The sequence below is a fragment of the Carex rostrata genome, chromosome 5 (assembly GCF_964058835.1).
Source record: "Carex rostrata chromosome 5, lpCarRost1.2, whole genome shotgun sequence".
NCBI lineage: Eukaryota > Viridiplantae > Streptophyta > Magnoliopsida > Poales > Cyperaceae > Carex > Carex rostrata.
Window position 1 is genome coordinate 11,155,847 of NC_135922.1, and position 25,919 is coordinate 11,181,765.

General features: G+C 35.7%; 1 protein-coding gene and 1 pseudogene across 7 annotated transcripts; one reads left to right on the forward strand and one right to left on the reverse strand.

Annotated features, from left to right (window-relative positions):
* Positions 1–11,665: 11,665 nt before the first annotated feature.
* Positions 11,666–16,820, reverse strand: LOC144554694 (disease resistance protein RGA2-like; annotated as a pseudogene). The gene is made up of 2 exons (XR_013511708.1): positions 12,988–16,820; positions 11,666–12,099 (listed from the first exon to the last, which is right to left on the reverse strand). The product of XR_013511708.1 is annotated as a disease resistance protein RGA2-like (transcript).
* A 3,658-nt stretch (positions 16,821–20,478) lies between these two features.
* On the forward strand, positions 20,479–24,839 carry LOC144554633 (U2 small nuclear ribonucleoprotein auxiliary factor-like protein). 6 transcript variants are annotated; one of them, XR_013511673.1, is made up of 9 exons: positions 20,518–20,786; positions 20,969–21,059; positions 21,605–21,766; positions 21,896–21,942; positions 22,118–22,298; positions 22,409–22,484; positions 22,570–22,628; positions 22,882–23,120; positions 24,571–24,839. XR_013511673.1 is itself a non-coding variant. In XM_078302944.1 (8 exons), exons 1-7 carry the CDS (start codon positions 20,571–20,573, stop codon positions 22,622–22,624), a joined length of 828 nt encoding a protein of 275 aa, XP_078159070.1. In that variant the 5' UTR covers positions 20,479–20,570; the 3' UTR covers positions 22,625–22,628; positions 22,977–23,353. The 6 variants fall into 6 exon arrangements, 4 of the variants coding, with proteins under 4 accessions (XP_078159070.1, XP_078159073.1, XP_078159072.1 ...); XR_013511674.1 differs by having other exon boundaries at positions 24,574–24,839; XM_078302944.1 differs by lacking the exon at positions 24,571–24,839 and having other exon boundaries at positions 20,479–20,786; positions 22,977–23,353.
* The last annotated feature ends 1,080 nt before the right edge of the window (positions 24,840–25,919 follow it).

Below are 25,919 nucleotides of genomic sequence, written 5' to 3' on the forward strand. Positions count from 1 at the left end.
GATAAATTCAATTAGAACTGAAAAAATAAGCTTCACAACGGAACAAAATTAATGGTTGGATGTCAAAAAAATAGAACTAATGTCAAGCGCTCCAGTGGCTGATTAGTGCAATTAATGGTTGACCGATCCATAATTTCATTCTTTGTATAAGTCTTAATTTAAAATTTTATGAATGTAGTAACAAATGAAAAGAAGCTCAAAACAAATAAAATTTTATTTATTTTTTAAATTTACTAGAAAAAGAATTCACTAGCCTCTGGTCTAGTTGGCACTGTTACTAAATAAAACCTATTTCTAGTTTCTAAACAACTGATTATATATTATACGTGTTCTTAAAAATTAAAACCCAAGTTGAATTCAATCTGCATAATTCTCTTAATTTAATTTTAATATAAATAGAGCGCCCCCTTCCAAAATTTCAACATTTGTTGTACTTGTACCAGATTATCTGTGTACTACCACTGGGAGGAGCAACCGAGCAATTAATCACTTTCAAAATTATTTTTTTATCTCACACTAAAAAAAAAGGAAAGAAAAACAACAAATGCTTTCATCCAGTTGGCGTGCTGGGTGAAAGCCAAAAAAAAAAAGAAAAAAAAAAAAAGAAAAAGAAAAAAAAAATGATCAGTATACAAAAAAGTTGTTCCTTTGTCTTTGAGTTCTTATTAACTTAGAACTAAGATATGATTCAATAATGTTCATGCCACTGATAATATTTGGTGTGGAACTGGACCAATTATTTCACCCAATATGATTTTCAGAGTACCTTTAACTTTTCAGCACAATAAAAAAGATATATAATATTCCTCCAAAGAAATTTCCACAAGCATCTAAAAATCTAAGGGTGTAATATAATAAGATGTTTCACTTTTTTTTCTTCCTATCTTAGAAACAGAGCAATAACATTTCTAATATTTGAAGATTCTTTCAGGTGCATTGCGTTTAGAATATGTTATGATAATTCATTTAATTATATATATAGAGTTAGGCTGGGGTGCTATGGATAGCATAGTGGCCTCTATGCTACGGCTCAATATTCGAGTTTTCAAAATCCAAACGGTCGATCTGAACCGTTCATCTTATTCTCCATATTAATATCTGCTTGGAGACCAAATTTTATAATTTTCTGAATTTTTTTACTATTTATTAAGCCACTTTGAAAATCGCTAATCCAACGGTTTTACTGTTTTGTGCAGCCACCGTTGGATCAACAATTTTGTAAAATTCTTAATAAATAGTAAAAAAATTCAGAAAAATGTAAAATTTGGTTTCCAAGCAGATATTAATATGGAGAATAAGATGAACGGTTCGGATCGACAGTTTGGATTTTGAAAACTTGAATATTGAGCCGTAGCATAGATGCCTCTATGCTATCCATAGCACCCCAGCCTAACTCATATATATATGTCTTCAAATTTCACATTTGTAGGAAATGTCTCATCTCGTCTTAGCATGGCTGAAAAAATATCTAACTTTCGAATTATCAAATATATATAACTAATTTTAAATTAAAGTTAGGTGTAAAAACAGATTAAGAGCTCTCTTCAGTCTTCACATTTTTCTTTTTCTAGTACTTGAAAATAAATTTAGAGAGAAAAAAAATGCTGCTAAGAGTACATAAAGAGTGAGCAATTTTTGTCATTTAGTGCGAACGAAACCTCATAGAAAATCTTTAACCACAAATTGTTTGATTGATATTAATGGAAACAGTTGACTTAGTGATGATACATTGAAACATATTTTTAAAAGAGAAATGTGGATGTTTAGTCTTCCTATTCCATTAATAGAAGCACTAGTGATGTCAAAAGTACACATTAATATATAAAAAAAAAGAAAAAAAAAAGAGAGAAGATAACTGAAAAAACAGGAAAACAAAACTGAAAAAACAGAAAGAAAACTGAAAAAAAAAACTGAAAAAGAAAGCTAAAAATTACAATATTTTACATCTCGACCGAAGTTATTTCAAACCAACCAGTCACCTCTTGTGCTATCTCCATGGCTAACAGCCTATGCGGTTTGCTATCTCCTCTAAACATCCTTCTACATTTCTCCCTCCACAAAATAAAACAGACTGCTGTCAGAATTTGTTTCAATTTCTTTTTCTTGAAGTGTAGAAACATTGAAACGTATTGATTGATCTATCTTTTTTAAACAATATCATATTATTATTTTCAGAATCAACTGCTTCAAGTTGTTGCACATTATCACAGTAAGAGATCATAATATAAATTGAAAAACAAATCCAAAAAATATAACCATACATAAAGATAAATGTACCAGGCATAGAGCTCCACATACCATATAGTACATCTTCTATCACTAAAAATAGATGTCCATCAAGCTTGTCACTTGAAATTAGGAAATATAAACAAACCAAACCCAACTTTTCACACTTCTAGTACCTAACTAGGATTTGTAGGAATTTAGAATAGAAAAGAATCGTCCCTGAGGATCGATACCTGATTTTACTATACGAGCAGGGCTGTGCACTTGCAGCCTTAATCGAGAGTAACTTAAGGTTTTAAACTGGTACAGTTAGCTGTACCTGAAACTTTGTAGCATACTTTTGTAAGCGAACAAGTTTTTGGCGCCGTTGCCGGGGACGGCAATCAATTCTTTTCTAGATCTTTGCTTTTCTTAGTTAAATCTAGATTTTAATCTGTATCTTTTCTTCTCTTTTGCTTTACTTCCTTATTACTAAAAACTGACTTTCATCCCCCCTCCTGCAGGTAAATACAAGCTGACCTACCAACTGAGGAGCAGAGGACCACTCTTTGACGAAACACCTCCAGAAGACACAGTTCCTGCTCAGACATCAACTGAAGCGACCCGCAATGAAGTTGACGCGACTCGCATCACAACTGAAGCGACTCGCATCACAGAGACAATGTCAGAACATCCAAGCAGGGAGGACAGGGATGCAGAAAGAGATAGAGAAAGAGAAGACTTGACCGACCAGTCTGACGACGACATGGATGTCTTCATGCCAAGGACCTTGCGAGAGTTCAATGTGCCTAGGGCTGGAGATGTGAGAGGTGCAATCCGGCTGCCACGCATTCCAGGACAACAACCCAACTTCAATCCGGGGGTTGTCAACATGGTGCAGCAGAACACTTTCCATGGACTCGACCACGAGGACCCGCACTCCCATCTCCAAACATTCCTCGAGTGCATCACGACCATCAAAACCAACGGTGAGAATGCTGATTACACCAAGCTTGCTCTATTTCCTTTCACTCTTAGGGACAAAGCAAAGAAATTGTTATGATCTTTACCTAGGGACTCGGTTTTGACTTGGAGGGAATTGTCCAAATTGTTTCTGACCAGATTTTTCCCTCATAAACGAACTGCCAAGGTATCATGACCTGACCAGCTTTAGTCAAATTTTTGATGAACCCCTGAATGAGGCATGGGAAAGGTTTAGAGAACTGCAGTACTCTTGTCCACACCATGGTATACCAGACTGGCTCTTGATCCAAACGTTTTATGACGGCTTGAACGAGAGCACTCGTGCTTACGTCGACGCTGTTGCGGGAGGCGCGCTGATGTCAAGGGAGCCTTTAGAGGCTATGAACTTGATAGACAGCATGGCGCAGAACCAGCAGTGGTCCGGCCGTGACAACTCACGACGAAGAGGAGGCCAAGGAGGTAGCCAAGGAGGTGGCAAGTACGAGGTAGATCACATCACGGCTCTCACCGCTAAGATGGACGCCATGCAGAGAGCGATGGACAAGCTCAGCGTCAAAGCAGTCGAACAGCAACCTCAAGCATGTGTCATGTGTGGTGATGAGAGACACGCTTACGAGCAATGTCCATTGGTGCAAGCTGATGAGGAGATCGAGCAGGTCAACTCCATCAACAACGAACCTTCCTTTTTTCCAAAACCTCCCTTCAACCGATCCTACTCCAAGGATCCAATGGAACAACAGAATTGGAATAGGAATCAAAACAACCCTGCACCTTTCAACAATGCTCCCAGGCCCCCTTTCACCAACCCCACCAACAACAATAACTCCTTCATCAATCCTTCATCTGGCAACAACTGGAACAATTCTTCTGGAGGAGGCAACAACAGAAACTTCTACCAAAATACCTCATTCCCCAATCAGAACAACCGAGCAGCACAAGCTGGACCTTCCAGACCATATGTGCCTCCCTATGCGACCAACTTCACACACGAGTAAGGGAAGATGAACCAAATGATGTGGGAGCAAATGCAATCGATGGCAACCCAAGTGGCCGCGCAGAGCAAATTGTTGGAGCAACTGAGTCATATCGTCACTTCTAGCCAACCTCAACCTGGAAAGCTGCCCGCACAGCCAGAACCAAACCCCAGAGGAGAAACTAAGGCGATCACACTGAGGAGTGGGACCCAGTATGATGAACCAACCTTCCCAACTGATCAAATTTCAATTGATGTGACCCGCACCACCACTAATGCGACCGGCACCACCACAGTGCGACTCGCAACACCACCTGAAGAGCCTGTGGATGCGACCCGCAATGGTACAATGCAACCCACATCAACAGAGTCTGAAAAGTATGACAAAGAGAAAGGGAAAGGAGTTGAGAAACCTGCACCTTACAGACCACCTGTGCCCTTTCCCCGACGATTAGGTGAGAACAAGTTGAACGCACAATTCGCGAAATTCACTGAGGTGATCAAAGGACTGCATATCACAATCCCGTTCACTGATGCCTTGACTCAAATGCCCTCCTATGCCAAGTTCCTTAAGGATATCCTATCCAACAAGCGAAGCTTGGGGGGAAATGAAACGGTGAAGTTGACAGAACAATGCAGTGCCATTCTAAAGAACGACCTACCTCCCAAATTGGACGACCCAGGTAAGTTCTCCATTCCTTGCATCATAGGAAAGGCGACAATCAGAAGAGCTCTGTGCGACTTGGGAGCAAGCGTGAGTCTCATGCCACGCACGACCTACGAGCGAATGGGGGTAGGTGAGCTCAAGCCTACGCGAATGTCGTTGCAACTGGCAGATTCCTCGGTACGATTACCACTTGGCATTGTGGAAGACGTACCAGTTCAAGTCGGTAAGTACTTTGTGCCTGTCGACTTAGTAGTCAGGGAAATGGAAGAGGATAAGGAAGTCCCCATCATTCTTGGATAACCTTTCCTCAGAACAGCAGGCGCAATCATTGACGTATCTCAAGGAACGCTGACCATGAACTTTGGGGGAGAGAAAGTATGTTTCCAAATCGACCGCGCCATGAAGTATCCTTCAACCGAATCTTGTTTCCGAGTAGATGTGCTCGAAGAATGCCTGACGGATTTGGTAGAAGACTACCTTCTTGAGCGGACCGATGAAAGTCTGAACGCACACTTCGAATTTCTCTCTGAAATGCAAGTTGAGACAAGGAGTTCAGAAGCATGTGGAGCAGATGTGAAAACAGCTGACCTGGGAGAACTTGGATGCGAGTCAAGTCTGTTGTTCGTACAATAATCTTTTACGTCTATTTGACTAATTTGCAAAAACATACAATTATTGAATTTTACGATTTCTTCTATTTTGAGAACTTATAGGTCCAAGAAGAGTAAGAACTGCGATATAATAAGCTTGGACTGAAGAAATCACGAAGACTTTTATCAAGAATACTAATTGTAAAATCAAAAGCTTGGTAAAGTATGTATGAGGTTGATTAAATTGAGATAAAACGTTAGGAACGTTTTCAAAACGTTGGTAACGTTTTATAATGATCAGAAGCTTCAAAATTATCAAAAGAAGAATCAAGTTATAACGTTATAACGTTATACAACCATTGTGACGTTTTACAAACGTCATAACGGTTGACAAACGTTGTAACGTTTAACAGATACAGAACAACTGAAGTACAGCTGTTCAGTACAAACTAGAAACGTTGTAACGTTCATAAAACGTTGTAACGTTCATAAAACGTTGTAACGTTCATAAAACGTTGTAACGTTCATAAAACGTTGTAACATTCATAAAACGTTAAGTAACGTTTTACTAAGCTGTCAGAGAATTAAAACCCTAAATCGCATTTGAATAAAACGTTGGTAACGTTTTATGTCAAACAGCTCATTTTTGAGCTGCCACTATAAATAGACTGAAGGGATCACTTTCAAATCATCTCAGCCGACCCTAATTAATTCAAAAGTGATTTTCTGAGAGCTTAGCCTACTTCATTGTTGTGAGAGCTTAAAACTTTAAAATCCCTCAAGCAACCTCAAACCTACTTCACTAATCTTGATATAGATTAGGTTAGAGTGATCTATTGAGTGTTTCTCTTGTGTTCCTAGACAATCGAGACCTTGTTCTCATCTCTTTGAGTTGGCCGTTTGACTTCCCGCTTGGTGTGTAAGGGCTCAACGGTTCACAAGTTGTAATTCTTTCGTATTGGGTAATAGGAAGGCGCACCTCACAAGGTTGCGAAGCCCCGGAGACGTAGGCCTTTGTTTTGCCGAACTCCGTTATCAGCGTGTCAAATTTCTCTAAACTCATCTCTTTACTTTCAATTGCAATTTAATTTCAGTTTTTGAGCAATTAGAGGTGCCCCTAAGTGCAACAAAGTCCACCCCATGCGACTCTCATCAGAGATGATGCGAGTCGCATCATATCCAATGCGACCCACATCAAGGACCAAGCAGAGAAAACCACCCCTGAGCTCAAGCCTCTTCCAGCTAATCTCAGGTATGAATTCCTTGGTCCCAATCACTCCTTCCCAGTCATTGTGAATGCGGAGTTGGATCCTGATCAGACCACCAAACTTTTGGAGAAACTGAAGCTTCACCAAGGGGCAATCGGGTATTCTATCAATGATCTAAAAGGAATCAGTCCGTCCATCTGCTCACACCGAATCTTCTTAGAGGATGATCACAAGCCATCTGTTGAACACGAGAGACGGCTCAACCCGAACCTGAAGGAGGTAGTCAAGAAAGAAATTTTCAAGCTTCTGGACGCCGGTATCATATACCCTATCTCCGACAGTAGGTGGGTGAGCCCAGTCCACGTGGTGCCAAAGAAAGGAGGGGCAACGGTGGTAAGAAATGAAAAGAACGAGCTGGTCCAAACTCGTGTGGTGACGGGGCATCGCATGTGCATCGACTACAGGAAGCTGAATGCGGCCACACGCAAGGACCACTTTCCTTTGCCATTCGTTGACCAACTCCTCGAACGACTTGCAGATCACTCCTATTTTTCCTATCTGGATGGTTACTCTGGTTTCTTCTAGATACCGATTCACCCACAAGACCAAGAAATGACCACTTTTACCTGTCCTTACGGTACGTACGCGTACCGTAGGATGCCATTTGGTCTGTGCAATGCACCAGCAACCTTTCAAAGAGCCATGATGGCCATCTTTTCAGACTTCATTGAGAAAGAGGTTGAAATTTTCATGGATGACTTCTCGGTGTATGGAACATGTTTCGACTCTTGTCTGACCAACCTGTGCAAGATCTTGCAGAGATGTGAGGAAGTCCATCTCATTCTGAACTGGGAGAAATGCCACTTCATGGTCCAGTCAGGAGTCGTCCTTGGACATGTCGTGACCTCAAAGGGCATAGAAGTCGACAAGGCCAAGATTGAGGTGATCGAGAAACTAGAGATTCCGACGAGCGTCAAAGGAGTTCGAAGCTTTCTTGGACATGCCAGATTTTACCGTCGGTTCATCAAGGATTTCTCCAAGATTGCTAAGCCATTGACCAATCTGCTCATCAAAGAGTCTGACTTTGTCTTCACTGACGAATGCGTCAAATCTTTTCGCAGCTTGAAGGAAGCTCTCATCTCAGCACCTATCCTGCAACCACCTGACTGGTCTCTTCCTTTTGAGATCATGTGCGATGCGAGCGACTACGCAGTAGGAGCAGTTCTTGGGCAGAGGAAGGGAACGATGCCGTGTGCCATCTACTACGCTAGCAAGGTGCTAGACCCTGCCCAGATGAACTACACGACTATCGAGAAAGAACTTCTTGCTGTTGTGTTTGCTCTTGACAAGTTCAGGTCGTATCTGGTTGGCTCGAAGATCATCATCTACACCGACCATGCCGCGCTCAGGTACTTGTTGAAAAAGCAGGACGCGAAGCCTCGACTGATAAGATGGATTCTTCTCTTGCAAGAATTCGATCTTGAGATCAGAGACAAGAAGGGAGTCGAAAACACCGTAGCTGACCATCTCTCCAGACTTCGCTTGGATGACGAGACTTCTGCCGACTTGCCAATCGATGATTCCTTCCCCGACGAGCAGCTCTTCTCAACTTCAACTCTGGATCACCTTGATGCGACTCGCATGGAGTGTCTTGCGACTCGCATCCATTATGATGAGACTCGCATGGGAGTCAATGCGACCCGCATGAGCAGGTATTCCGACCCTTGGTACGCAGACATGGCCAATTACCTTGCCTTGGGGATTCTACCAAACACCATGACTTACCTTGCCTCGGGGATTCTATTTTCCGAGGTTGTAACTCAAAATTTCATTTCCCTCCGCGTCAGACAAAAATTTGAAAAAATTCTTGATCTTAGTTTGCATTATTATTTATGCATGAATATTTGTTGTTGGGTATTAAGTCCTTAATTAACGGATCCAAGTTTGCATGAGCATATGTTACACAATTATACGTGGGATCAGATAGAAAATTTGGTGCTGGCTTAACATATGCTCTCTGTCTTGCTTGTGCTTAACAAAATTTGGTGCTTAATATAATTGTTAAATAAAATTCACATAATACAGATAACTTTTTATTTTTAAATAAAATTCCACCCTAACAAATTATTTATAAATGTACAAATAAAATTATTTAAAATTTCAGATAGTTTATTTCTCTATGGGCGTGGTTCTCCTTTGGGGTGAATCCAATTTTTTCTTCAATAAATATATACACAACATTAGAATAATTTTATGCAAAATTTGAAGTTAGAATTAAATTGAATTTAGAACAACCCACCTTAATTTATGCAAAATTCATATATGCAACATGCATGTAATGCTATATAATTTTATGTGTCAAAATTATTTAACAATTTATTTTTAAATTTACAATTTAAATTTACAAAATTCTAAGTTTCTAATTAACATATTTTTATTTTTATGTTCTTCAACATAAACTATATTATCATATTATTTATTTATGTACATACTTTCTTAACAACTAATCAAAGTTTAAAAATATATTATAAATTTTGAAAGACTTAATTGTATTGTAAAATATCCACAAATTACTTAATTGGATTCCCTTATCAAATTTGTCAATGAAAGTAAAAACCCGGTTGAAATCACATTTCATATAATTAACTCGTGATTTTCTTTAGGATTCTCCGTCTTCTTGTATTATCTTGTGATTATTAAATTCGTATTTGTAAAAACTTGAAAGATTTTAAGTTTTAACTTGATATTATTAAATAAATTCATGTATTACATGTGTTCAATGAAATGTTCAAAACAAAATAATATATTTTTAATTATGATATTTGAAAAAAAAAACAATAACGAAAAAAAAACAGTCAGTGTTGGTTATCAACACTGACAGTTTTTAAAAAAACTGTCAGTGTTCAACACCAACACTGACTGTTTTTAAAGGGTCAGTATTGCTACTTAACACTGACTCTTTAAAAACAGTCAGTGTTGGTACTAAACACTGACTGTGTTTTAAAGAGTCAGTATTGCTACTCAACACTGACGCTTTACAAAGAGTCAGTGTTGGTACTCAACACTGACTGTTTTTGAAAGAGAGTCAGTGTTGGTACTCAACACTGACTCTTTTGAAAAACAGTCAGTGTTGAGTACCAACACTGACTCTTTTCAGAAAACAGTCAGTGTTGATCACCAACACTGACTGTTTTTAAAGCGTCAGAGTTGGTAATCGACACTGACGCTTGAAAAACAGTCAGTGTTGGTGTTCAACACTGACTCTTTTTTGAAAAACAGTCAGTGTTGATAACCAACACTGACTCTTTATAAAGCGTCGGTGTTGAACAACAACGCTGACTGTTATTTAATAAAAGAGTCAGTGTAGTGTGAGCAACAGTGATGCTTTGCTTAAAATAGTCGGTGATTAAGGGTCGGTGAAGGGATTTTTTGTACTAGTGTTTATTTTTTAAATTTACTTGAAAAAGAATTCGTCAGCCTCTTGTCCAGTTGACACTGTTACTAAATAAAACCTATTTCTAGTTTCTAACCAACTGATTATATATTATACGTGTTCCTAAAAATTAAAACCCAAGTTGAATTCAATCTGCATAATTCTCTTAATTTAATTTTAATATAAATAGAGCGCCCCCTTCCAAAATTTCAACATTCGTTGTAATTGTACCAGATTATCTGTATACTACCATTAGGAGGAGAAACTGAGCAATTACTTTCAAAATCTTTTTTTTTCTCACACTAAAAAAAAGAAAGAAAAAAATGCTTTCATCCAGTTGGTGTGCTGGGTGAAAGCCAAAAAAAAAGAAAAAAGAAAATAAAATAAATGATCAGTATACAAAAAAAGTTGTTCCTTTGTCTTTGGGTTCTTATTAACTAAGAACTAAGATGTGATCGAATAATGTTCATGCCACTGTGATAATATTTGGTTTGGAACTGGACCAATTATTTCACCCAATATGATTTCCGGAGTACCTTTAGTTTTTCAGCATAATAAACAAAATATTATATTCCTCCAAAGAAATTTCCACAAGCATCTAAAAATCTAAGGGTGTAATATAATAAGATATTTCATTTTCTTTTTCTTTTTCTTCCTATCTTAGAAACAGAGCAATCACATTTCTAATATTTGAAGATTCTTTCAGGTGCATTGCGTTTAGAATATGTTCTGATAATTCACTTAATTATATATCTTAAAATTTCACATCTCATCTTAGCATGGCTGAAAGAATATCTAACTTTCGAATTATCAAATATATATAACTAATTTTATATTAAAGTTAGGTGTAAAAACAGATTAAGAACTCTCTTCAGTCTTCACATTTTTCTTTTTCTTGTACTAGAAAATAAATTTAGATAGAAAAAAATGCTGCTAAAAGTATATAAAGAGTGAGCAATTTTTGTTTATAGTGCGAAATGAAAACTCATAAAAAATCTTTAACTATAAAATTGTTTAATTGATATTAATTGAAATAGTTTACTTAGTCAAATAGTGATACATTGAAACATATTTTTTAAAAGAGAAATGTGGATGTTTAGTCTTCCTATTCCATTAATAGGAACACCAGTGTATACTATAATATATATATATGAGTATGGCTAACGCACTTCCTCTAGTATATCAACAATATGCTTCCGGCCTTCAATATCTATCGAATCGGCTTTAAATGACAAATCTAAACCGTTCAAATCAATGTCCTTAACGATAGCTTCGTTTCCATATAAAAAAATTTATGTTTCAAATTTATTTACTATCAAGTCAAGCGGTCAAAATATGAAGGATTTTGTACGTATTTTAATGCACTATTTTGCTCATTTTTTGACCACTTGACTTGATAGTAAATAAATTCGAAACTTAAATTTTTTTTTATATGAAAACGAAGCTCTTGTTAAGAAGATTGGTTTGAATGGTTCGGATTTTTCATTTGAACCCGATTCGATAGATTTTAGAGGCTGGAAGCATATTGTTGATATACTAGTGGAAGCGCGTTAGCCGTACTGAAAAAACAGCAAAACCAAACTGAAAAAACTTTAAAAAAAAAACTTAAAAAAACTGAAAAAGAAAGCTGAAAAATTACAATATTTTACATCTCAACCAAAGTTATTTCAAGCCAACTAGTCACCTCTTGTGCTATCTCCAATAAAAATCCTTCTACATTTCTCTCTCCACAAAATGAAACAGACTGCTGTCAGAATTTGTTTCAATTTCTTTTTTTTTGAAGTGTAGAAACATTGAAACATATTGATTGGTCTACTTTTTTTTTAAACATTATCATATTATTATTTGCAGAATCAATTGCTTCCAGTTGTTGCACATTATCATATTAAGAGATCACATAAGTTGAAAAAAAAAATCCACAAAGTATAACCATACATAAAGATAGATGTACCAGGCACAGAGACATACCATATAATACATCTATCACTAAAAATAGATTTCCATCAAGCTTCAATGATGACTTGGACTTCACTCCACAGCTGGAAAAATCACATTAATTAAAGCAATTGCTTAAATTATATATACTGCACAAAAGAATCGTGATGCTATTATATGCTATAGTTTTGAATATGTGCATTTTCAATCAGACAGGTTTAATTTGATCCTCAGTTCATTTTCAACATCTATGATAACTACATTATTTATATGGGTGGATAGCCATAAAATGCATTACAAAATATCTCAAAAGAACAAAAGACAAGATTACTTTGTTATTGTGATGTAAACCATTCATGATAAATATGTTTCTAATATTGACTCTCAGTTGTAAATATTGTTTAAAAAAATCAATCTAATACAGAACAGTGTGTGTGTATTTGTGTTAGTATGCATGTCTTGTTGGCATATAGACACTGGTTTAGGTTTGCATCACCAATGCTACTAAGTGTTAAAATTAGCAGCATCGACTTCAATAGCCGGCCCAGTAAAAATTTAGATGGAAGGCCCAAGTTCAATAAAAGAATACTAAACTAACTAGGCGATGGAAAAAAACTAGACTATATATTCTATAAAAGACTAGGATATGTATATGAGTATCTTACTTGTAATTTCTAGATTAATACAAACCGATATTAGTTGAGTCGGTAGAAGAAATAGTATGAATTATCTAGAAATTGTATAACCGACATTGTAAGAGTATAAATAGATAAGGGATGTGAGGCGTGAGGGTGAGTGAAAAATATATCAAGGCTTTGTACTCCAAACCTTCTATTCCTCTTAGATACTAAAAGAAATTGAAGTTATACATAAACTCCTCTTTTATAATATTCCACAATCCGATTTCAATTTTCAACACTAAGATGTATATTGCTCGAAGAAATATGATTCAATGAGAATATTTGAAATAATATAGCAAAGAGATAATGTACCTCACAAATGACAATATCTTTAGGATTTCGCTGAGAAACAAGAGATTTTGCAAGATGAAATCAACTGAGTTAGGCCTCCTCTTTTGCTGGATTGACCCAATTCTTCAATTTCTACATCCGGGATTTCAGAGATTAGGTGACAATACTTTCTGTGCTTCTGAAAATCCCTCTCCAAGAGGGGACACCCCATGATCACTAACTTATCAAGGCTCCTTAATCGCTGTAATAGGCCTTCTGGCAGGATCATTATTTTGGGGCAATCCTCAATTTCAAGAGTCTTGAGTGCTTCAAGCCCTTGCATCCCTTCCGGCAGAGATGAAAGGTTCATGCAATCATCAATGCCGAGCTTTTCAAGAGCAGTGAGGCCTCCAATGCTCGATGGAAGGGAGTGCAAACTTTCACATGACCCAATTAATAGCTTTTGGAGAGCCACCAAGCTACCTAACTGTTCCAGTAAGCTTTCCAAACTTTTGCAGCTATAAATGTGGAGCCCTTGAAGGGCAGTGAGGCCTCCAAAACTTGATGGAAAGGAATTCAAACTTTCACATGAAACAATGTACAACTCTTTCAAAGCCACCAAGTTACCAAACCATTCCGGTAAGCTTTCCAGTTTTTTGGAACCCGTAATTGTCAACTTCTCAAGAGATATAGGGAGTTCAGGAACTTCAACCATATTTGGACAATACATGATTGCTAGAAATTCTAGTTTGGGTAGTAGCATTTGCTGACATGACATCTTTGGTGGTGGCTTTGATCTTGATTGGAGAAAGTTTTTGCAATAAGAAACTTCCATAATTCGTAAGCAATTTAAATTACTGAACTCTTCCTTTGGCCAAGAGGTAAGACTGTCACAGTTATCGATGTAAAGATAATCAAGAACTGTGAAGCACTTCCACAACCACAGGGGTGAGTTTGATGGAATAGATGAGAACCAAAAGTTGCTTGAATAAATACGTAGTTTTCGAAGAGCTGTAGCATTAACATCAACACTCAGCTTCCCACATTCTCTTTCATCTTTTGGTGGTATGATGTGGTTGAATCCTTTGATAGTTAACTCCTCGAGAGACACCCAAGGATTAAGAGATAGAGATTCCCAAGGTTTAAAAGAGAGAGTTTCTTCTGCATTATTTTCCCTTCCACGTCTGCTAATAAGGGTGAGGCTGCGGACATTTGTTATTCCAGTTGCAAGGCTTGACAGGGTATTGTTTCCAACAATTGTGATCTTTTCCAGTTTTGGTGTGGTAGGTATGGCACTTAGTTTGGGACATTTAGTGATCGACAGCTCGCTCAGCACAGGGAAAATCAGTGATGTGTTTTCTCCAACATCTCCTTCACACCAGCAATCTAAATTTGACATATCATATAAATTTAAGCTTTTCAATGATGGAAAAGTTTTGGGTGCATCGTCACCACCTTCAACATTCATCAATACACCACAACAGAGATGCCTCACATTATCCATAGACTCTATCTTGATGATTTGGAGAAGAGGTAGCCTATGTAATGGTGGTAAGTTGATGCGCCTCCTACATTCAACTATATACAGCTCAATTAGGTTTTCTAGCATCTGATATTCATTCATCCAGATGGGAAACTTGTCACCTCTGTATTTTTCGATTTTCAAAACCTTTAATTTATTACAAGGTTTAAGAGCAGTTAACACCTCAAGATCGACAACCACTGCCTCTGAACTATTAGATCTGACACCCTCTGAAACTCTGTTTGGCAACCCCCAACATAGCACCAAATGGTCCAAATTTTGTTTAGATTCCATATTTACTTCTCTTGCTTCTCTAGCATTCCCAACTTCTCCTAGATTGTACACCTCTAGTTTGCCGCCAATATTTAGGGTCTTGAGCTCTCCAATTTTATTCCCATCACGGGTGCCAACTATGTAATATGTTAGTGTTTGTAAATATTTTAGTTCTCCGAGGCCTGGTGGTGTGCACTTCAATCCATCACAATCTTCAATGTGGAGATGCCGAAGGCTCATCATATATCTCATTCCTTCAGGTAGTTCTGAAAGACGAGGACAATTAGAGAGCCTTAGAACTTGCAAAAGATAAAGTGTGGTAATTGCTTCTGGTATTGTTTCCATACTCTGGTTCCAAAGATCAAGATATCTCATGTGCTTCATTCTAGGGGTAATCATAGCGTCTCCAAGATCACATGACAGATTGTGCAAAGATCATGCATAAGATCGTGCATTTTGCACGTGGTCTGAGAGCGATACCCGTGTCCACTTCTGTATGGTTCACGGAAAACTTGCTCAACATCTTGGAAGAAGGACCTCCAAACCAATTCGTTGAAAATATCACTACCTGTCATTTCAAGATCACCTGACTCATCGGATGGAATAAATCCATGGGCCATCCAATACTCCACCAGCTTCTCTTTTTCCATCACATGATCCTTCGGAAACACTGCACAGAAAGCAAAACATTGTTTCATGTATGAAGGCAAGTGGTCGTAGCTTAGCCTCAATACTGGTAAAACCTCATTATTAGCATGCTTATTTTCCCATGTCGTGCTTTCTTTTACTGCTAACCACTCACGCACCTCATGCTTATAACTCAATAAACTACCGAGTGCTTTAATGGCTAGCGGTAGTCCCCCACATTTTTGAACCAACTTTTTGCCAATCTCAACTAGCTCTGGGTGCTCCTTTACCCCATTGCTAAATGCTCTTTTTTGAAATAGGCTCCACGAGTCCTCCTCATCTAAGCATTTCAAATTATAACTCTCTATGGTACGGGTACCCATTATTTGAGCTACTCTATCGTTCCTTGTGGTAACTATAACAACACTCCCAGAATCACCACAGTCTAATAGAGCTCTCAAATGCTCCCACTCATTGACATCCTCATTCCAAACATCATCTAGCACCAAAACATATCGCTTTCCACTTAAAATTTCTCGTAAACTCTTCTTGAGTAGCTCCATGTTCTCAATAGAATGTTTGCATTCCCCATTAACTAATTCAATGATTAACTTAGCAAGACGACCAGTATTAAATTCTTCGGACACACAAATCCATAATTGTAAATTGAAGTATTCTTTCACTTTAGGATCATTGTAGACCAGCTGGGCAAGAGTGGTTTTGCCGAGCCCACCCATGCCGACAACCGGCAAGACCATCAAATTCTCAGTTGGACGCACCTCAGTTAACAATTTCACCAATTTTTCTTTGTCATCCTTCCTCCCTAAAACGTCCGACTCAATTACATATGAATCGGTCCTGACATGATCAACAACTCGCCCTTGCCGACCTGGAACAAATTTGAACCTCTCCATCTCCGTGACAAGCTCATGAATCCTCCCTACAACCTCCTCCAACTTTCTACTCATCTTGAACCGAAACAGAATTGGATTTCCAAGGGAGAAAAAGCCACTTACATTCCTCACCTTGTGGCCGCGCCTCACGGCATCCCGGCGTAGCTCCTCGTAACGGAACTCGTCAAGAACATCGTCAGCATCATAGGCAGCTGATTTCAGCTTGACCAGCCAAGACTTCACGGCCGGATTGTCATCCCCTTTCTCCTCAGCGTCGGTAAGTACGGCCTGGACCGCGAGCAGCTTGTCGTGGAGCTTCTCACGCTGGTCAGCAACGCCCCACATCTCGCCAATCCTCTGCACCAGTATGTCTGCTGATTTCTGCACTACGATTGGAACCAGAGCTGATAGCAGCAGGTCTGCCATGGCTGAATTGGAAGTGTACTTCACAAGAGTTAATTTTAAGAATGTTTTTTTAGTCTCAGAGCAGAATGGTTTAGGTGAGAAGAAAATATGATAATTGGGTTAATGAGAGGGAAATAGAGTACTGGAGGGATGCAAAGTTTGAGATTCTTGTCTTTACTTTTTAATCTTTTATTCGTTGCTTTAATCGTAGTGCAAATTCTTTTTAAAAGCTCGACGTGATATATCGAACATGAACATAGATCATCTGTAACATATGTTGACACATGTTGGATGTAGCGAACTTCTGACAGATGGGGTCGGCAAGCAACATGAAGTTTACGAAATAGTTTTACAATTATAAATGACAAAAAGAAACCGCTGATTAATTTGGTTTAATGGCACAAGTATAAAATATATATAAAAAAAAATATTACATTTTGAATTTGTTTAGAACAAGATCAACATAATGAAAAATCACATTTAGTTGTAGATTTAATTTGATAATTTAGTTAGGATCAAATTTATATTTTGGCAGTTTAATTTGGGTCAAATGCTTATTTTGGGAATTCAATTGTTTCATCATTATGAGTATTCATATCAGAATATGAAAATAAAGTCCAATAATTTGCACGGTTGGGATTTAATTAGGGTCCTTTGTACATGTTGACAGTTTAATTTTTTTCAAATTGAGGATAAATTTTTTAGTTTTTGTTGTTAATCGTTGTTTTTTTTCTGCAAAAAATATTGTGATAATATCAATGATATATTCAGGAGATTTCAAACTCCCAGTGAAGCACGCGTCATGACTTAGCTATTATAACTTTTACTAAACAAATATATGGCTTGTGGTATAAAATATATACCGATTTTTTTAAAAATACACTCCAAAAAAAATATTTTATTAAAAATAACCAGGTTTCAGCTAAATTTTAAAAAATAGCCAAACTGCGGATTTTTTCCGTGCCCCGGAAATTTTATTCCGGGCCGCGGAAAAAATCTGCGCCCCGAAATTTTTTTTTTTTTTTTAGAATTTTTATTCCGAGGCACGGATTTTTCCGCGGCCCGGAATTTTTTTTATTTTTTTTTATTTTATCTATTTTTTATTTTTAGAGTTTGGAGAAAGAAAATGTTGTTTTTTTGGCCCAACTTTGCACCTCTGGTTAACATATCAAAACACCTTAAAAAATCATGAAAATTTACCGACATGCATTCTTGACTTCATAGAATAAGACTATGAAGTTTCATACAAAATTCCAAAACAGATCGTGAGATATCGGCTCTCAAAAATTGCCGGAACTGCTGAAGGAGTGCTTCTGAGCCCAACTTTGCACCTCTGGTTAACATATCAAAACACCTTTAAAAATCATGAAAATTTACCAACATACATTATTAACTTCATATAATAAGACTGCGAAGTTTCATACAAAATCTCGAAACAGATCGTGAGATATCGGCTCTCAAAAATTGCCTGAACTGCTGAAGGAGTGATTCTAAGCCCAATTTTGCACCTCTGGTTAACATATCAAAACACCTTCAAAAATTATGAAAATTTACCGACATGCATTCTTGATTTCATAGAATAAGACTGAAGTTTCATACAAAATCTCGAAACATATTGTGAGATATCGGCTCTTAAAAATTACCCGAACTGCTGAAAGAGTGCTTCTGAGTCCAAATTTGCACCTCTGATTAACATATCAAAATCCCTTCAAAAATCATGAAAATTTATCGACATGCATTTTTGACTTCACAGAATAAAACTGTGAAGTTTCATACAAAACCTCAAAACATATCATGAGATAATGAAACATAACAAAACCGAAAACTCAAATATAATAAAACATATATTAAGAAGATAATAAAACTGAACATAACATATCAAAACTCAAACATAATAAAACTGAACTCTCTCTGAAGGAGTGCTTCTGAGTCCAAATTTGCACCTCTGATTAACATATCAAAATACCTTCAAAAATCATGAAAATTTACCGACATGCATTCTTGACTTCACAGAACAAAACTGCGAAGTTTCATACAAAATCTCAAAACAGATCGTGAGATATTGGCTCTCAAATTGGCCGAACTGCGGAAGGAGTGTTTCATGATTTTTGAAGGTGTTTTGATATGTTAACCAGAGGTGCAAAGTTGGGCTAAGAAGCACTCGTTCAGCAGTTCGGGCAATTTTTGAGAGCCGATATCTCACGATCTGTTTTGAGATTTTGTATGAAACTTCACAGTCTTATTCTATGAAGTCAAGAATGTATGTCGGTAAATTTTCATAATTTTTGAAGGTGATTTGATATGTTAACCAGAGGTGCAAAGTTGGGCAAAAAAAAAACAAGAAAACAATATTTTTTTTTCTCCAAACTCTTAAAAAAAAAAAAAAATCTGCGCCCCGAAATATAAATTCTAAAAAAAAAAAAAATTTCGGGGCGCAGATTTTTTCCGCGGCCCGGAATAAAAATTCCAGGGTGCGGAAATAATCCGTGGTTTGGCTATTTTTAAAAATTTGGCTAAAACCTGGTTATTTTTTAAAAAAAAAAAATTTTTTGAGGGTATTTTTAAAAAAATTTTTTTTTTTTAGGGTATTTTTAAAAAAATATTTTTTTTTAGGGTATTTTTAAAAAAATCGGAAATATATAAGATCAATAATTAAGAATAATTTTATGAAAATGTCAATCAAATTTATTATGGGAAATAAAATATATTTTCATAATGATAAATTGGTTTTTTTGTAATTTTGTATTAAAAATATTATCAGACTGCTTGTATATGATAATGGTATACCAATATGGATATCCATTCAATGTGATCGATACGGTGTGACAGGCAGCTACTTGCCAACTTTGAGAGAAGTTGCCATAGAAAATAAAAAAAGGTGAATTGGATTATTTTCTTGATAACAGAGTGAATTGGCTTTTAATTAGTACGCCTTTTACTTTTCAAAAAAGATATTCCAATTCTTTGCTTCTAGCTACCTGTCACGCTATTCAATCGAATAATTAAATACAATTAAGAGGGACTCCACATCCATTATCACAGTGTGCTATACTTTATAGTTGGTGAAATTAATGTCACGTATACGAATCACATGTTAAAAAAATTCAAATAATAATTTAATTCTGTAAAAGAAAATTAACAAGGTTGACATATATCTATACATTTTCATCATTGTTTAATTGAGGTCTAAACCGTAAATTAAAGAGTTTAGATCTCAATTATTCCATCAAACATAATATAACTAGGGTATGTGAATTAAGGTTCACACATATCTATACTTTTTTGTTTATGTTTGATCTATATTTGTGTTCAATGGTATGTAAAAATTATAATTTTTTTAATGAATTCGGTAGCATTTGGTACAACCTTGAACTTTGTACCAGTACATAACATGATTTTTCAATCATGCAATGACTATTTGACATTTACTGAGAAAACAAAACACATTTTAATAGACGACATTAGACCTTGAAAGTTTTTGTCAGTATTTAACATTTGTGATCGATTAAGTATAAATAACTTGAAAATTTCCAGTCTTGATTATGATTAGAACACGAAGTTTTTGTAAGTCCTTAATTTTAGCAAGTTAAAATTTGCTTTGAAGAATATTGTTTTAAATTTAAATATAAAACATGACTTAATATTACAGTCGCAACCAAGTAAGAAATAACTTAAGACTAGAATTAAAAATTAAAGTATTTCAGTAATTTTTAAATTTTGATAGATTGCAAAGCACATTGCAGAGACCCCAGTGGCCAGTGGCCCAGTCTCGAGCCATCTCTTTCGGATCTGGATTACTCCGGGTAATTAAGTTATCGGGTTTCATAACCGTACCCTGATTTTCCTACGCGAGTTGGATCGGTCTCAACTCTCAACGGTTCAACCTTTCCTGCCCTTTCTCACGCATGGCGCCGAAGAAGGGTTTCGCGGATTTCGATCCGATTTTTGGCGAAGCCAAATCGGAGCTGCACAACGAACCCGCATCCTCTTCCTCTTCTTCCTCTCATCCGATACTATTTCACGCGTATGCAATTGACTCATCCCGCCTCCGCATAGTCGCCACTGATTTTCTCTCCCTTTCATGGGACCGTGTGCTAACCGTCTCTGACCTTGAGGACCTTGTAATTTCTCAATTCCATTCATTTCAGCATTTTGTGCTTTTTACCTATATTTGAATATTAATTTTATGTGCAATTGTAGTAATAATTGTAGAATACTTCCTTTTCATAGTCAACAGCTGTTTTTTGCTTGTAATATCTGTAATTTTCCCTTTATTATTTATTTGTTTGCTTTTCTTATGCAGAGAGATGACATAGGAATCGGAGGAACATGGTCTGATTTTGTTGATTATCTCAAATCCTCTTTGTCAACTGGAGAAGTTAAGATTGTTTCAAGTAAGCTTCTTTTTTTTTGGAATTTTTTAATTTTTAGTGATTGAACAGGCTGAGAGAATCTGGTGTAAAAACATTGTAAATATTTTTCTTATATTAATCAATTTATTAGCGGCACAATGCCGTCTAACCTTATAAAAAAAAAAAAAGTAAGCTTTTTTTTTTGTCATAGAGGTGCCATTTGAATTTGAGATGAAATTTGAATAAGTAATATTTCATTTTATCATAATACTTATACATAGTAGCATGCATCTAAGATCGATATATAATGGATACAAGGTATATAGGCATTAGAAAGAATAAATAAAAATAGAAAGTAAAGTGTACGAGGCAATATAGCTGTCGGAAAAATATCCATAAATGGAAAAAAAGGGAAAAACGAAAGGTTAGGGGGTATTTTGTAAATTTAACTTCTGATTTTTGCTTGGTGTACCGAAGATAGTATCTCCAATTTATGGGTTTTGTTTGTTAATCTTCAACAGTTGCTTTCAGTAGTGCTTTTTAATAGCTCTAATCCAAGGGATGTAAATAATTAAATTATTTTTCAGGTGAGTCTAATGCCAAGTTAGTAGCCTTCAAATCCAAGGGATTACCACGTATTTCTATCTCTCTTGAAAACCTGGAGGGCCCACCTGTAAATGACACAATGGCGAACTTTTCTAAATGTCTTTTCCAAGCATACAAGAACAAGCAAACAGATTATTTGAAAGGTTTTCATTTATGCCTTTCAAGGAAAATTGAAATTAATATTTGATAAATTGTCCCTAGAAAACAATAATACAAATTATTTTTATTGTTCTGTTTCTGTGCTGATTATATTTTTAAAATATTTTTTGCAGAACAAGAGCACTCTTCACAATTGATGGGTCTTTTATCCTCTGAAAGGGTAGGTTTTTTGTTTACTTTACTGCTCTTTTTAAGTACCTCTAGAAAATCATTTCATTTGTATTCAGCTAATAGTCATAAATGTATTGAAATCGTTGAAACAATTATTAATGCCAGAATCCTAAGTTAATGGCATATGTCTTTATGATTTAGTCTGTTTACTTAATTTTGTACAGGAAAAGAATGAAATTCTACAAAAGCAGCTAGATTCTCTTTCTTTCCTTAGTAAAAGGAAGGTATCAAAACTAAAAATACATGATACCCCAGCAAGCACCTCCGTACAGATGCCAACCGGTACAGTCAGTAACTCAGATGAAATTTTACCATCTCAGGGACAAACTGCACTACTAACTACAGGTTCTGGAACAATTTTTCATTTTACTTTGTTTTATTTTGAATACCCTCACGGTCTCCCTACCATTAAACTTTGTTTTTTTTATAATTTATTTTAATTACTAACTCTGTAGGAGAAGAACAAGTTGAAGTGAAGAAGGATACGCAACCCGTGAAAGTTACCAAACGGGTGGCACCTGCTTCCCGCAGGTATATTTATCTGAACAAATTATACTAACTAAGTATATTTATTGATCAAATTTTAACACTGCACATATAATTTCAATTTTTACAGGGCTAGAGTAAGAGGGGTTTCATTGAAATCTACTGTAGATGATGATGAAGATTAACTAGGTAAATATTTCAAGAGAATTTGACAAAGAAAGGCCTATAGTTTAACCTCTTCTTTTCTTGTGTAATCACAAAGAATAGTAATCATGCTGCCTTCTTTTTCTCTTTTCTACTAAACACAAGAGGCATCAATGAATCAATCAAACAAAGAACATCTAACATGTTGGTAGTTTAAAATCCTTAACCAACTGCTGTTAACACACTACTTGATAAAACAGGTGTCAAGTAGCTTAAGTTTTTTCCCTTACAATTTCAGGCAGGTTGGTGTACAATACTTGATAAAAGGTATCTTTCTGAGAACAGTTCTGAGATAAGGCACAACCTTACCCCTCTTTTCCATTCTCTTCTTAGCATCAGAAGAAACCCTCTCTATAACATCCATCTGTTGCACTTGCGTGCAACTACTTGAATTCCTAGAGAAGTCAACTACATAGGCCCGAAGTGATATTTCGTGAATATCTTCAGGCACCTCTTTCGCTAAACCGATTTTTTCGGGTAGGTGATCTTCAGTTGCTTCATTTTCCAATGTCGGTATTTTTAGTGCTGTGGCTTGTGCAGACCATGCATGGAACTCGACTTCCGGTAACTGATTTTCCAAGAAAGTAAATTGGTCTTCTTGGGCGAAAGACACTTTTTCTTTTTGAATGGTAGAATCCATTTGTTGATATAACAGAAGTAATGTTGAACCTTATCATATATATATATATATGAGGAGGGTTCAAATGCACCCAAATTTTTGTGCACCCAAATGCACCCTATCTTTCAAATCATTTTTCTCCATTTTCAAAGTCCGAATAGTCAATCCGAACCGTTAGATGTGATCTATATATTAAGATGTGCTTGGAGACCAAATTTTTCATTTTTTGAAATTTTTTTACTATTTATTAAGCCACTTTGAAAATCACTGATTTTACATTTTCTGGACCATTGGATCAGCGATTTTTCAAAGTGGCTTAATAAATAGTAAAAAAATTCAAAAAAATGTAAAATTTTGTCTCCAAGCACATCTTAATATATAGATCGCATCTAACGGTTCGGATTCACTATTCGGACTTTAAAAACAGAGAAAAAGGATAGGGTGCATTTGGGTGCACAAAAATTTGGGTGCATTTGAACCCTCCTCTATATATATATATATATATATATATATACAGAAATTTCTTTCATATAATTAATTGAATCAGCTGAGTACAAGAAAAGCTTTGAAATAATGGAACTCAAAGTGGTTTTTTTATGGGGATTTCTAGAAGGTCTAAAGAAGATTGCAATTTCTTCTTTCTATTTTTAATTCTAGATGGAGAATAGAGAGTAGTTTTCTCAAGTTAGTATAATAAGAGCATATATCCTTCTTTAATTCCCCTTAAATTTGTTATTTTATATATAAAACAGTTGGTACTATTTATTATCTCATTAAATAGAGACACCATAGCAAGAGTCAATTTATGTTTATCAAAACCCTAGATAGACAAGGAGATAGTTGCGTGTCCAAAGTTTAAGCACAGTTTTCTTTTGTTATGTGAACTGTTGCTTTTTGTCACTGTCATGCATCATAGAATAATCATCTACATATATCTCTGTTTTTTCTTCTCAATTTTTGTAATTGGAATAAGTTGCTATTTTTTTTTCTCAGTTTAACTTTCTTTGATTATATTGTCTGTTCAGTAACTTCTGCTGATGATTAACAGTTTTCATTATCAGTTCTTCTTTTTTCGGTTTTAGATGAAATTTTCTGAAATTGCTATTAAATATTGTGTGCAGTGTAAAAGTGAAATGCTTTTCACTGTGGTTGTTCGGCAAAAATTAGCTTGTGAACTGACACTGAAAAAATTGTTTTGTTCTGCATGATTTGCTTGTTGGTTCCAGTCTACAACCATTAGGAGCATTTTAATGTACAAACAGCCGTAACATGAATATTAATAGCAATATCTATTGTGCTTTCATATAGCAGGTGTCGAATTTGTGTCAAGATATGTGCTGGATGAAAATCGAAGACAATCGTTGTTGTATCGATGTATACTAGATAGATGTACATTGCAAAGCACCATAGCCTCACTCAATACTTTTTTTATACTTCTTTTCTTATAAAGATGGATAAAGATTGAATTGTGAAGAAATGCGCTCATAAATTTTATAGCATTCATGTACACCTTTCGTTTTTAAACTGTTAAGGTGGTATCAGATAGCTTATATTATTTCATCATTTTTTTCTGGTTTCTTGGTGAGGTCTTCTATTTTTTTATTATTATTTTTTGGATTTTGAATTAATTATATAGTATATGTGGTTTACATTGATATATTTGTAGTCTCAGCATGCAGGAATCAAGAAAGTAGTAAATGAAACCCACAAAAGTGACAAATAATCCTATTAATTCATTTCGAATTTAAAATATTTGAAGTATACAAAATAATAGATGAGGAATAAATTAATCAATACATGATTATAATCTACACACTTTAGCAAATAAATAATTGTAGTGGTACAGAATTTTTTTTCTTTCCAATTTCAGGTCTCAAAAAACAGGTCTTCTATGTCAATGTGGCCACAACATTGTGTGGTGTATTGCGGATGAAACACCTATTTTCCTGCATATACAAAAATAAATCATCATATATCCTCCAAATTTTACAAAATCGACAAAGTAAAAGAAAATTAAAATTAGTAGTTTCACAACTATTTTCTAATAATGATGCATATTATAGGCATATCTGGTTGTTATTGCTGGCACAGCCCCAGTAATTTACCAGTACTTATTTTGCTATCTTTTTCATACTTTCTATATTCTTCCAATAATTTGATATTATAAGCCCTATATTTCTCATTATGAGTGAGGATATGGTACCATACGTAGCGCATATTGCTTAAAACCATGGATCTATATTTTTGTTTTTAAAGTTGAAACAGTCAAATCCGAACCGTTCAACATGATCTCCATATGAAAATGTACTTGAAAATCAATATCTTCATTTTTGTACTATTTTCTTTTAGATAGGTAGAAGATCACTATTTTTTAATGGTATAATCTTTAGATCAAGTGATTTTCTACCTAACTAAAAATATAATAAAAAAAATTCTAAAAAATGTAAAATTTGATCTACAAGAACATTTTCATATAAAGATCATGTTGAATAGTTCGGATTTACTATTTAAAATTTAAAAATAAAGATATTGATCTATAGTGTGAATCAATATGCGCTATGTATAATTCCATAGCCTCACTCTTGTTATTATTTATGTTTTTGAAGAAGCTCAGGCTGAAAGCAAATTTACCTCGGTCCAGCAACCAGTCTTAGGAT